This window comes from Gracilinanus agilis, chromosome 2 (assembly GCF_016433145.1).
Source record: "Gracilinanus agilis isolate LMUSP501 chromosome 2, AgileGrace, whole genome shotgun sequence".
Lineage (NCBI taxonomy): Eukaryota > Metazoa > Chordata > Mammalia > Didelphimorphia > Didelphidae > Gracilinanus > Gracilinanus agilis.
In genome coordinates, this window is record NC_058131.1 from 683,793,190 (window position 1) to 683,806,175 (window position 12,986).

At 41.9% G+C, this 12,986-nt stretch overlaps 1 protein-coding gene across 1 annotated transcript in view; it reads right to left on the reverse strand.

Annotated features, from left to right (window-relative positions):
- Window positions 1–1,197: 1,197 nt before the first annotated feature.
- CHUK (component of inhibitor of nuclear factor kappa B kinase complex) overlaps window positions 1,198–12,986 on the reverse strand; it is a 35,865-nt gene continuing 24,076 nt past the window's right edge. Inside the window, exons 15-21 of the mRNA XM_044662875.1 lie at window positions 12,528–12,637; window positions 11,655–11,704; window positions 7,407–7,503; window positions 7,075–7,222; window positions 6,387–6,523; window positions 2,915–3,014; window positions 1,198–2,264 (exon numbers count right to left, since the gene is read on the reverse strand). Of these exons, the coding sequence (XP_044518810.1) occupies window positions 2,238–2,264; window positions 2,915–3,014; window positions 6,387–6,523; window positions 7,075–7,222; window positions 7,407–7,503; window positions 11,655–11,704; window positions 12,528–12,637 (669 nt within the window). The 3' untranslated portion in view covers window positions 1,198–2,237. The remainder of the gene's footprint in view (window positions 2,265–2,914; window positions 3,015–6,386; window positions 6,524–7,074; window positions 7,223–7,406; window positions 7,504–11,654; window positions 11,705–12,527; window positions 12,638–12,986) is intronic.

A 12,986-nucleotide genomic window follows, 5' to 3' on the forward strand; every position in this document is an offset into this window, starting at 1 on the left:
CCTTTGTCCTCAGTGTGCTGCTCACTGCTTTACCTCTAACAACCTTCACACGGCAGCCTCGGGGATCCTACAAGTCCTCGATGCCGGCATCCCCACCCGTCTTCATTCTCACCTCCATAAGGTCACTCCCATTTTCTGGGCCTCCCCCACCGGTGGTCCTCCATCTACCCCTCTGGGCTCCACCCCTAACCCTAGCGCAGCTACCGAGGCACCCACAGAGCCTTTCCAGGGTCTCTACCTGCCAGTGTCTGCCGTTGGCCCACCCCTCTACACCCAGGATGGTCGTGGTCGAGGGGATGGGCATTAGCCGTTCCCTCAGTGTGCCCTCACGGTAGCCCCAAGTCTTCTGCCTCCATTAGGCTGAGCTGTCTCACTACGTTCTCAGGGTCCCCCTTTGTGCCCCTGGTGTCTGTACCCATATTCTTTGTTCTCACCGTCCTCGATCTGCACCGTCCTCAGGGTTCCCTCCTCACATTCGCCAGCTCTCTCAAAGCTGCCACACCGTCATCTGTATAGCCAAATTGTCACAGGTCCCTCCCTAAGTGCCCATGTTGCCTGTCCTCAAATGGACCCAAATATATCCTCCCAATATGTCTGCCTGTGTCTTCACTCCATCTTCAACATGCCCACCTGGGTCTAGGCTGCCCCCTGGTTCATCCACTTTGGCCTCACTGCTTCTCCCTTCATCCCTCACTGGGCCTTCATTTTCTTTCCTATCCCTTCAGTGGCTATTTGCAGGATCATTTCTCCACTCTGCATTATCTTCCCTTTGGGAGATCTCTGTTTGGCCTCCTTGTACCCGCTGGCCATCCTGCCTCTCCTCAAAGAGCCCACAGAACAGAACACCTCCTTGTGCCAATACAGTGTGCCTGGGATTTGTGTGGATCTGCCCCTGCTCCCCCTGTATTTGTCTTAGTTTCCTCAGTGTTCCCTTTTGGTGGCTCCATGTCAGCCCCTGCAGTGCTCAGAGCATGTGCCAACAGCCTCCAAAGTGGCGTCAAAGGCACTGGGAGGTTCCGAACTGGGCACGAAGAAGTGTCACTTCTTTGGCTCACCAACAGCTGACATCCGCTCTCTTCTCAGCGAGACAGAAGAGGCCAAAGAGCTCTCACATTCTCTAGCAGAATTTAGTTTGCTGGCGTTGGCAAGCAAGAACTGAAAGGGCAATTTCTTACTCCAACACAAGAACTTGACTACTGAGACTAAAAATCATTTAATACACAAAACACCATTTAGTTCACATGTAATACAAAAACATTTATCCTCTTTGTACAACCACTGTCCAAATTTTTGAAATACTGTATGTAATTTATACAATAAAACCTATTAAGACTCCTGAAGACATTGATGTTAAGCCAACGCCACTTGTAGAACCTAAAAGGCTGATCTGATTTCCACATAAATTACAGCAGAATATGCCATTATTAATGTACATTTTAAACACATATACATGTCAGTGTATACAACAGATTTACACCATCAGTTGTGCTTTTTGGAAAGTTTACCAACTCTCACAGGGACCAAAGGTATTGTTAGAGGAATGGGAACAAACTCTTGTCCAACTCACTCCAAAGAAGCTTGTGTGGTTTGGTTTCTGCACGTGTTTATTCTCACTCCTGTGGCAGTGTCTTTGGTGCCAGCAGACATCTGAACAATAGATCTCTATCTCTTTGCCAACATAAATTGCTTCAATTCCTGGCCTGGAAAATATTCTGAAGTTGAGAAACATTAAAATAGTAAAAAGCCAACATGAAAAAAGAGTTGTGGCTTCACGACCATAGAATGCATTGACTCCACTCAAATTCCTACAACTGGCACTGAGGGGACCAAAGATTCTGTTTTCAGAAGGAAAACCAGTTTCTGAATGTCACTGGAAATTCTTGCCCCAAAACCTCCCTTGTATTGGTCTCTGCTTCCACAAGGCTCCTCCTGACCTTTACTTCTCTGAAGTAAAAATGCCTAAAGGAAGGGGCAGTTTTATAAGTAGGGGGGAAATAGAATGACCGAGCTTTGAAGCATCAAAGGGATGGCTCACAGTGCTCCCAAGTGGCTATACTTGGTAAATATACAGTACACATTTTATAAAAAGCCAATAACCTTCAGCTCAATTAGCACATGTCAAAATGAATGAAAATCCAGTCCCTGCATGCATAACCTTGGAGCAGATCCTGGCGCATCTGTGGGAGACATGAGAACGAGCAATATCTTCATGGGTTTGGGGCAGTCAGAGGCCATCACTACTTCAGCCAACTCCAATCAAGACTCTAAAGTCAGACATGAAAAAAGGAAAAAAAATACGAGGAGGTCAGGAATGGCTTTTTCTTTGCACTACAACAGCTTTCAAAAGAATTTGATAATCATCTCCAGCAATTTGAAAATGAAAAGAAGAAATGCAAATAGCTAAAACAGAAAGCATTTAGTGGGGAAATTAACTGGAGGTTCAAGTATAGCAAAGCTTAGGCAGTTAGGTTTTCCACTGAGCTTTCCAAGTTTTATCATCCCTGATTTTTTCACACTAATTCAATATCTGAATACTCCTGAATAATTTGTTAACATCTATGAACAACAAATGTAACAAGGTAGCTCAGCATACATGCAATAATTGTTTTACGAGTCAGCAGCATTCCTTTTAAACATAAATGTTAACGGCTGTGTTAGGAGATAGAATCCAACCAACCGAAAGGCCAAGATGAATAGAGAAAAACCAGGCCCATGCAAGTAGATGATGATTGAAGTAATTCCACCAAAAGCATTTATATAAAGAATACCCAGGATTCTCCTTTGCCAGGCTATGGGGAGCCGAGGAGTTGGCTATGTAAAGCTCCTTCCTCTGCTCTCTCCAATAGAATGGGTGTTTTAATGCCCCACAGGTCTAGCCCAGGTAGGGCAAGGAAGAGAAAGCAGGAAAACTTACCATCAGATTCTTACCCTGTTCCTCTGTTGCCTCACGAATTACAGTGCTCAAACAGCCAAGATAATTTAGATTTTCCTCTACTATCTGTGTAAAAGTTTCTCTGCAGAATGAAACAGAAAATAATTTAAACTTGGGCTAAAGGACATGATGTTTTCATCTATTTTACTGTCTTTTGATTCAAACTGCAGACCAGATGCATGCCAACCAAGTGCCTTTCATTTTTCCATAACTTTACAAAGAGGCTGGCAAATCAGTAAAAAGACATACAGTAGGATCACGTTTTATACAATCACTATATTCCAAGCCCCTTTGTGTTAGTTGAGAATTGTACATAATGGTGAACCCTTTATTCAATAAGTTTTTCTTACAGGGACATACTTTGGTACTTGCTGACTTTTCTTAAGACTTATCAAAGCCTACCTACATCACTACTCTTATACTTTGAGGCCATTATCAATGACTAACTAGCACTAATGAAACAAAAAGAATCAGGGCTCTGACGTAGACTCTACTTATTACAAATCGAGAACAAAGACGGGATGCCGGAGGTAATGTTTGGTGTGAAACAATGTAATGACTAACACTACTGCTTCTCACAGTGAGACTGTGCATGACTGGGCAGACTACTGCAAGACTTTACATAGTTTGGGAAAATGGTGTAATTTTATAATCCTATTTTATGTATTTTCCTGCCTTTATTATTTTTTGATTGCCAATCGTGTATATCTGAATTCTCCTGGATTGAGTTTGCATAAAACAAGGTTCTACTATATAAACAAAATTCCTGCCTGTGCTCACTGGCCAAAGGATCGAAAAGGAAAAATGTCCCTCTTCTCTGGTTTGAGACACTTGAGAGAAAAGTGATCCCTCCCTACCTTACTGGACTTGGAAGGAGAAAATGATTAAACTGGTATCTGAAATAAGTGAAATGTCCTGGCCAACTGACTGCAATGGGGGGGAAATTCTTACTGTGTAAAGAACTAGTTAGTTTCTTTCAATAAATCAGAAGAATGAGATTACCTGACCATACTTTTCCATACAGACTATGAGCCACAGGTGGACTCTGGTTCTTCCACCATCTCCCACTGCTACTTAGATCCCCTTCAGTTCAAAGATCACAGATGAAAGCTTCAGGGCTTAGAGGGATCTTAGAGATCATCTCCTCCAATTCTCCCAATTTATAGATAAGGAAAAGGAGGCTTAGAGAGATCAGGTTTCTTATCCAGGGTCCACATAGTCATTAAGCATCTGACACAGAATTTGAATTTATTCTCCAGTCCACCAAGCTGCCCATTTTCCACTGATCATATATGTCTCAAGGTACTCCACCTGGCATCCACCCTAGTAATCAGGCCTAACTAACAGAGAACACAACAGCATCTACCCCATAAGAACTCCCAAGGCTACTTAGTACTCTCCATGAAGCCTTCCCCAATAAATTCAACCTGGCTCTGGTCTGGTCACAGTTCATCTTTTAGAAGGATAACTAAATGGGGCAAGTTAATTAATTAGGATTCTGTCTATACCTATAATGTCGATTCTAACTAAAGCCTGCTTGAACATGGCTATTCTAAAATTTCACTGCCTAAAATACTTCATTCTGCAACCATTCTGGGAAGCTGTAGTACATCCCATTACTTGTGGCATATAAATTACCAAGCAAACAGAACCAGATTCCAAAGTACACCAAACACAAAAATGACCCTAAATTGCCATAAAATTGTCCAGTGGCTCGCTCAAGAAGGCATTTAAGGAAGCTTGCTTCTTGCCCTATGATCCTCACCCCTGCCAGACCTAAGCATGCAGAAAGGGCTGCAGTGAAGCTGGGGGTGGGGGCTGAAGGTGAGTGACCCTCTCTAAAGGACCCCAATGGCTCTGGAGAAAAGTGCTAACTCAGGCATGGAGACAGATATATGTTATGAAGAGATGCTTATGTTTTAGGGGAAAGAAAGACTACTTAGTGGTCTGCTTACAGTTCTAATTTGAAAAACAAGTGAAATTAGGACCATTACTCTGGATTTCAAAAGCTCCATTATGACATCAGGGGTAAGAAGTCCCATCAATCATTTTGACTGTTACCCTTACACATGGCCTAGTAGTTAGTGTTGTCAAAAGAACAAAAAATCAGCACCTTTTTGGGATGGACTTTTTCCACTTTGGTTAGATTGGTGGTCAAGGGATCTATAATTCATCACCATGACTAGTATATTATGGACTGAGTGAACAAAGATTCTGTCTAGGAATAAATGACTAAGAAATTCCAATAGGCTTGGGAAATTTACATCTATTAGAATTTATTATCAAGTGGCAAGTACTCAGAACTGTAAAATCTAAGCTGGATAGACCCTCCCACAGGCCAGCTAGTTCCTATAGCCTCTCTAATGAAGGCAGAAGGAGCTATTCATCCTTTAAGCACCAAAAAGTTTTCTGTCCCAGGGGCAGCTGGGTAGCTCAGTGGATTGAGAGTCAGGCCTAGAGACAGGAGGTCCTGGGTTCAAATCCAGCCTCAGACACTTCCAAGCTGTGTGACCCTGGGCAAGTCACTTGACCCCCATTGCCTACCCTTACCACTCTTCCACCTAGGAGTCAATACACAGAAGTTAAGAGTTTAAAAAAAAAAAAAAGTTCCATCAGGGTATCAGAGGGTTGCTAGTGGACTCAGTTATTGAGAGCCAAGCCTGGAGATAGGAAGTCCTGGTTTCAAATCTGGTCTCAGACACTTCTTAATTCCATGACTCTGGGTAAGTCACTTGAGCCCAATTGCCTCACTCTTACCACTTTTCTGCCTTGAAACCAATAAACAGTATTGATTCCAAGACATAAGGTATGGGCTTAAAAAATATATCAGTTTTCTTTCTTGTAATATGACTCTCCTGAGACTAAGATGCAGAACATCTGGCTCTCTAGCTATATGTGATATGGCTCCACCCTTCTACCTAATTAAATAGGCTGGGCCCCTAGTAAATGTTGGTGTCACTGAATTTTTCAGAAGAGACCTGAAAAATAATTTAAGCAGCTGCACAGTTACAGCTGTATGAGACCCAGATCCTTTTGGGCAGGACAGACCAATGTTCATTTGGCTTTCAGCAAAGAGCAATAAGAGAAAGAGTGTCTCGGGAGTCCATGGCAGGGTTGGGGACTGCATTTTTGTTCTTATTTGCAAAGTTGATTTAATGGCACCAGGACAGTATTTTAGAAATATTATGAGAAAAGAAATGTCAGAACATGGTACAGCTACTTGAATCTGGCTCGTGCTAAAAGAGGAAATTCCTGGGTGACTCTGGAGTGACAAACCGGGACAACAGAAAAACTTCCATTCTAAACGTGGCTTGGGGCAGGAAGTGGAAGATTCAGCAAAAAAGAGGATACGATAAACAAAAAGTGAGCAGAACTCTTGACTTCAGGTAGAGAAGAGCCAACATATTTGCATTTTTCCTTCTAATAACTATGTGCATTAAAAATGGAAACCCACCCGTCCTGAGCACTTAGTACACATGACAGAGAACGAGGCATGGGAGCTGTCAAAGCTGAGGGCAGGCCCGCAGGAGGTGGAGAAGTGGCTGCACCTTCTAGACTGGTTCCAACAAGGGATCTAGCTGAACTCTGAGTCTGAAAAGAGGGGAAAAAAATGTCAAATAATCAACTCATACTCATTATACTCATTGTATATATACTCATTGTAACTTCTAAAATCTATTATGTATGCAGCCTATATGTGTTAAGAGAAGCCTTCGTGCATCAACATTTCTTCAGCTGTCTTTGGCCCACTAACTCACTGGATCTAAAGTCTTGGCAGTACTATGGGCTCTTCAGATTATTCTTCTGGCTGGAGGGGGGAAACCCACCCAGAGAGCATCTAATGGAACAAGTCTCAATATCAAAAGGAGAAGATTAATCTCTTGCTGGGACTTGAGAGCTTTCTCCACATCCCCCAGATATAGCCAATTCAAGTTCATAAAGTACAGTGGCCCTGGGGATAAGAAACAGGATGGCAGGGGAAAGGTGATAAAAGGGGATGACTCCCAACGGCTGTCAGCCAAGGATCAAAGAGCAGCATTCCCAGACCTGAAAAAAGGCCTAGATCGTCATCCTCTTAACATCACCTTTCTGCAGGGAATAGCAACCCTAACGGCCATATAACACTATACAGCACAACTTACACAAGCAATCTTTAACAGATGCCAAATTTCCCTCTGCCTCTTTCCCTGCATCAACATGACCATGTTGTCAGCTTCCTTGATGCTATTGAGGGCCACTTCAATCTTGGGGAGAAGGTCGATGATCTTCTGCTTACAGCCCAACAACTTACTAGAGAAAAGAGCCATGGTCAGTATCAGAAGGAAGCACTAATCCCTGAAGAATACAAGCAAATACAAACCCAGCACCATGTTACCAGGGGTATTGCTCAGCCTGTCTGCTCACCATGGGTACCGCGCTTTGGAAGGGCCTGACTTGGGATTACTACAGGGAGTAAAAGGGAATTTCATTCTACCTAAGGTGCCCAAACAACTCCTTGAGCACACGATCCTGGTTCTGCACAGTCAGCACAATTATCTTCACCATTTCAGAGCTGTCACTGTAGGAATGATCTGTAAGAAATCAGACACAGCAGGTACAGTCACTTCACCTCCCCCATACCTTGAAAGCATTGCCATTTAAATTTAAAATCCAGTTTGGTAAATGAATGAACTTCAGATCAGGTCATAAAAAATACAAGTAAAATGGCTCTGTTAATAACCATTGTAAAAGTAAATCAGTGTCAGATTTGGAACTAAAACCCAAGTTTCTCAACTCCCAAGTCAAAGATCATTTTCACTATACTAGGCTGCTTCAATTGAGATTTTGTGGTTGATAATTTTCCAGTGGGTACCTAATCCTTTGTGATGCTGTTCCGTGTTTTCTTGGCAAAGGTATTAGAGTGGTTTGCCATTCCCTTCTCCAGCTCATTTTATAGATGAGAAAACTGAGGCAAACAGAGTTAAGTGACTTGTCCCAGGCCACACAGCTAGTCGGTGTCTGAGGCCAGATATGAACTCAGGAAGTTTCCTGACTCCAGGCCCAAAGTTCTATCTACTGTGCCACCTAGTTTCCCCTTCAATAGGGATTGGTTGACTAGATTTAGAAATCTACAACTCCTGGGTGGCCCAAACAGATATGAAGGTCCATGGGTCAGAAGGCCGGAACTTTTCTTGGCTCTAGACCTGAAAGGCTGAATTCCCTTACTCTGACATGACAGAGAAATTAAAGTAAATTCAGTAAGCATTAAATGCTTTTTGTGTGCAAGGCATGTAAGGATGGGATTTGTGCAAGGGGGATGGGACAAAAGAAGCCAAAGGCAAAAATATGTAAGTGCTGTTGGATAGATAACTAAGAATACTAACATACTAACATAGATTCTCAATATAAAAATTAACATTGCATTTAAAACATAGGTAGTTTAAACATAATTTGATAACAGCTAAGAATAATAAAATAGTTGAATTGCATTACTTGATAGACATACATTAAAAGTAGAAACCAGTTAAAATTCTGTTAAAATCATAGATGGGTTAAATAATAGCGTAAAAGAGTTTAAGGATAAGAAAATTGTACGCTGTAAACTTAGACCTTGTGTTCAATGGAAAACACTTCGTGTTACAAAATTGTTTTGCACCCTGTAAATATTGTTATATAAATTGCAACCCTCACCCCCCCTACCAACCCCTCCAAACCTCATCTTATAATAGAAATAGATAGATAATTAGTATAATGATAAGACAAGATAAGGATTTATTATTTTGGAGGGAAGGGGAACATAAGATAGGAATAGGAAATAGTGATGCATGAATTAAGTGGGACACAAAACTGGGATACTGTAAGGATGGGATTTGTGCAAGGGGGATGGGACAAAAGGAGCCAAAGGTAGTTGGTGACAGTTACTGACAGTTGAGACTAGAGAAAATGCTGAGAAGTCCTCAGAGAAAGAAAGAGAAGAGAGAGCTTCCAGCAGAGGACTGGGAGGAGAGAGGAGGAGGACATCCCAGCTTGGCTTCAGTCCTGAGGATCTTCTAAGTGGAAATTGAAACTCTGATTCCCTGATCAAAGCCATTCATCACATTTCACCCATCAAGACTTCAACCACTGAGTGAGATAAGTTTTTGGACTCCATTTTAGGAGCAATCTCTTAGTCTCCTTCATCCATTACCCAACCTTGCTGAGAGACCCCCTTTCAGTCAAAACTTACAATTATAGAAAAAGGATTGAAACAGAAAACTAGAAATAGAAACAGAAGGAGAAGGGGAGGGGGAAGAAGCTTGGGGGTGGGAACCCCAGAGGCTCCTCCTGAGTGAGAGACCCCATAGAAATAGAAGAGGGCATCCCAAAATTCCTCTGCCCTTCACCCCTTTTCCCGATCCCTGAATTGTGAACAATAAAAGCTGTTCATTAGTCAGATAGCATTCCAGAGTGCTTGAGAGACAACAAGGAAGAAGGGAACCACCACTTGGTCTGGCTGCCTCCATCGTGAAGCCAGACCACCCGCTGTGAAGTTGACTGACCTTGGGGGAGGTTTGTGTGAACCCTGCCCTCATTGAAAATCAGATTGGGGTATCACATACCTCATCTTATAGGGAAGCCTCACCCCCAATTCCTGTGGGGTGGGACGACCATCCAGGTCACCCAGTTTCGGGGTGACATCCCCTCAAAGTCTCCCAGTGTATATTCAGCCCCAGGGGAGTGCTGGAAGAGAGACTCACCTCATAGTCTCTCTCTCTCTATCTCCCCTCTATCATAATATGAATTTACTGGCTCTCTATTATAACAGGCAGCATTGTAGTTGTTAGAGATACAAAGCCAAAAACACTAATAGTTTCTGCCTTCAAGATGCTTACTAAATTAAGCTTGAGGTGAGAGGTGGTTCACAGGGACATATAAGCTCTATGCAGGTAAGTACACAGGAAAGAGCAGTGGAGATGACAGTGTAGAAGTGTGTTATTACTTTCTTAGTGTCCCCAATGCCTAGCATATAGTAGGCACTTACTGTTTGCTGAGTAAGGCAGAGTGCATGAAAAGCAATTGAAAAGAAGGAAACTGCTGGTTCAAGAGCTCAGGAAAGGCAGAATGGCAATTCCTCAGGGCTATCACTACTCCAAAAGCTCTAAAGGTCACAACTCCACCTTGAATGATCAGAATGTCATATCTAGATATGCTGGGATTTTGTAAGTGGCAGAATCTCCCTCAATCTGGCAAACAAATAGAGGCCCTAGAGCTCCCCTAAGGTTTCCACTGCTCCCTGTTTTGTCTTCAAATAGCATGTCATGTTCCACTCCTCTTGTACTACTGTACCTCAAACAGCCCAATTACTTTATGCCCAAATTCTACCTGTTATAGTCATTGCTTCTGGAAATTTCATAGATCATGTTTTACATAAATAAATATGCTCATGAAATGATTTCCAGGAACAGGTTAAAATCTGAACTGTCTACGAGACTAGGAGAAAAGTGAATGAACAGTGGAAGAAATTGGAGAAGCAACAGATGAGCGCTGCTTGAAAGAGAATCATACCAAACTAAGTTGTGTGGGGCAGAGGGAACTAATCAAACCAGAAAGAGGAGCTTCTCCAGACTAACTGGCCCAGCCTGGGTGGGCACCTTGCAGTGCAAACTGATTTGTCCTGAGTGGAAGCAATGAGGAAGGAGAGGCCCAGAAGAACTTGTGTGGGATGAAGGTCATTGCACAGAGTGTTTTCTCTAAGCTGGACAAAGGTGGGCACCCAGAATTTACCAACCTGCATGGGTCATCTGTATCCCATGATTTCTCACCACAGTAAACAGCCTGCTGAATTTAAAACAAGTGGCCTGAGGAGATCATGCTGCTTCTGACTTCTTACTGAGAAGGGGTATGAAGGAGAAGGCAGGGTCATGGCCCCAAGGTCACAAACCATTAAGGTCTCAAACCCTAAGGACAGGGGCAGCTGAAGAATCATCAAAATCAGACAGTGGCATCAGGCTAGTATGTCATTACTCCCAAGCCCCTTCTAAATCCTCATGCTACAAAACAAAGGAACATAATTCATCAACTTTCAGGGGCTCAGAGGAAAGAAGCAGGGGAGTGGAGACATATAACACCTCCTTCTTTCTCCTTACTGATTTTCCCTTTGTTATCTACCTATGAAGGATTGGCCTTTAGTTGCTTCAACTGATGAGAATGTGATTTTTAACCCCATATTAATCATTACAAAACCTTCCTACAACAAAAACCAATTTAGAGTTTATGTACAATAATTTGTTCTTTGCCATCATAACCTGCCATATGCTGTCTATCTTGTTTGTAGTCAATGTGGTCTGACTGGACAAACAAGTAAACCAATGGCAGATGCAGTTATACAAATAAGTAGTTTTCAATACAGACTTCCCTGTCCTACTTTGAAATGTGGACCTTCACTCTCTAAAGACATTAGTTTTCTGCCAACTTCCCATGACAATTGACAAATGTTAGTGCTTTTTTTCTCATTTTGCTCCTATCTTTCTTCTAAAACCATCACTTCACATTTCCTGTTTGTCTTCCTTACCTAACTCTCTTGGGTTCCCTAAAAAGGGAAGTTTGAGACAATTTCTCTTTTCTATAAACTTTATGTAAACCCCAGGCATTACTGAAAAGACATGTATGATAGCTCAGATTTCAATTCAGTCCTCCAGAGACAGTAGATAACAATGACCAATAGCTTTGGGAAATTCTTTCCTGTGTTGTAACAAGGTCTTACCTGGAGACCTGGGCTTCAACTGCTTATAGAGATCAATGGCTTTCTGTTCCCTACAAAAGAAAAATCAAGTTGTTTACTTATGCTGTGATAAGTATCATTAAATACTTCCAATAATCTACAACTGGAAGCAATGTTGGCTGGTTTTAATCATTTTCCATATTTTTAAAAAGGCACAAAACTTCACTAGCCAATTACAGGGCATTTCTCAGTGTTAACTTCAGAAAATATGGAACTAAAAGAGTCAAGGTGTGGTATGCTTAATATTCTACTGTATATTACTTCCAAATGACAAATTATAACTCCTTTGCATTTCTTCATAAGGGCAAAAGCAAGCATCCTTCCCAGCAGACGGATAATAAGCAAACTTAAAGTTTACTCTAGAGTACCTCAGATGTGGAGGTAACAGGAAAATTCAAAGACACTTAGAAAATTTCACTTAGGTCAGAAAAAAGAACAACCTCTGATTAAAGAAGAAACTCACATGTCTATAGCACTTTCAGTTTTCTGAATATATGACAACCTTACAACAACTCTCTGAAGTTAAGACATCCAAAATATGATGATCTCCATTTTATAGCTAAGAAAACTGAGGTACAAAGAAGCCACACAGCCAAGAAGTGTTGGACAAATGTTCTGACTGTGAAAAGTCCAACATTCTCCACTTAAGCAGGAGAAAATCTATCTCAGGTTACAAAAAAACGATTTTTGAGAATATCTAAAAATCAAAATGTCTAGTAGAAATGACTTCCCAACAATACTGCCACTTCTCAAGGGAAAGCCAAGTAGACAGAAAACTACCTAAGTACTTGATAATTTTGTCTCTATCAATCACCTGCCCTATCCCCAAAGACCCAGGAGGGCAAGATTCCTTACAGAGACTCCATGACATCTTCCTGACGCCTTGCAGAGGGACTCCTCTGCAGCTCCACAATTTCCGTATGCAGGGACATGATTTGCTCATCCAAGTATCCAATATCACCAGCCTAATTCAGACAAAATGGGGGTATCACTTACAGACATCTCAGTAGTAGCCACATAGCACAGTAGAATTAAGAAAAGAGAAGAAGACTAAAAAGAAACAGAGGTCTTGCTGCTTTAATGTTGGGAAATGAGAAATGTTTGTTTATAATATAAAAAGGCCTTTTTACTGACACCCAATCTAATCTTCCACATAAGAAGTTGCTTTCCCAATTACTTCTTTGCCTTCTACTTGCCCATGATGAAAATAATCTGTTACAGTACCAACATTCTTCTGTGGCGAGATCCAAAAGGGTAGCAATATCAAACCTCAAAAAAGAGGAGGATCTGCAGAAACCATCAAGGCATCTCTCC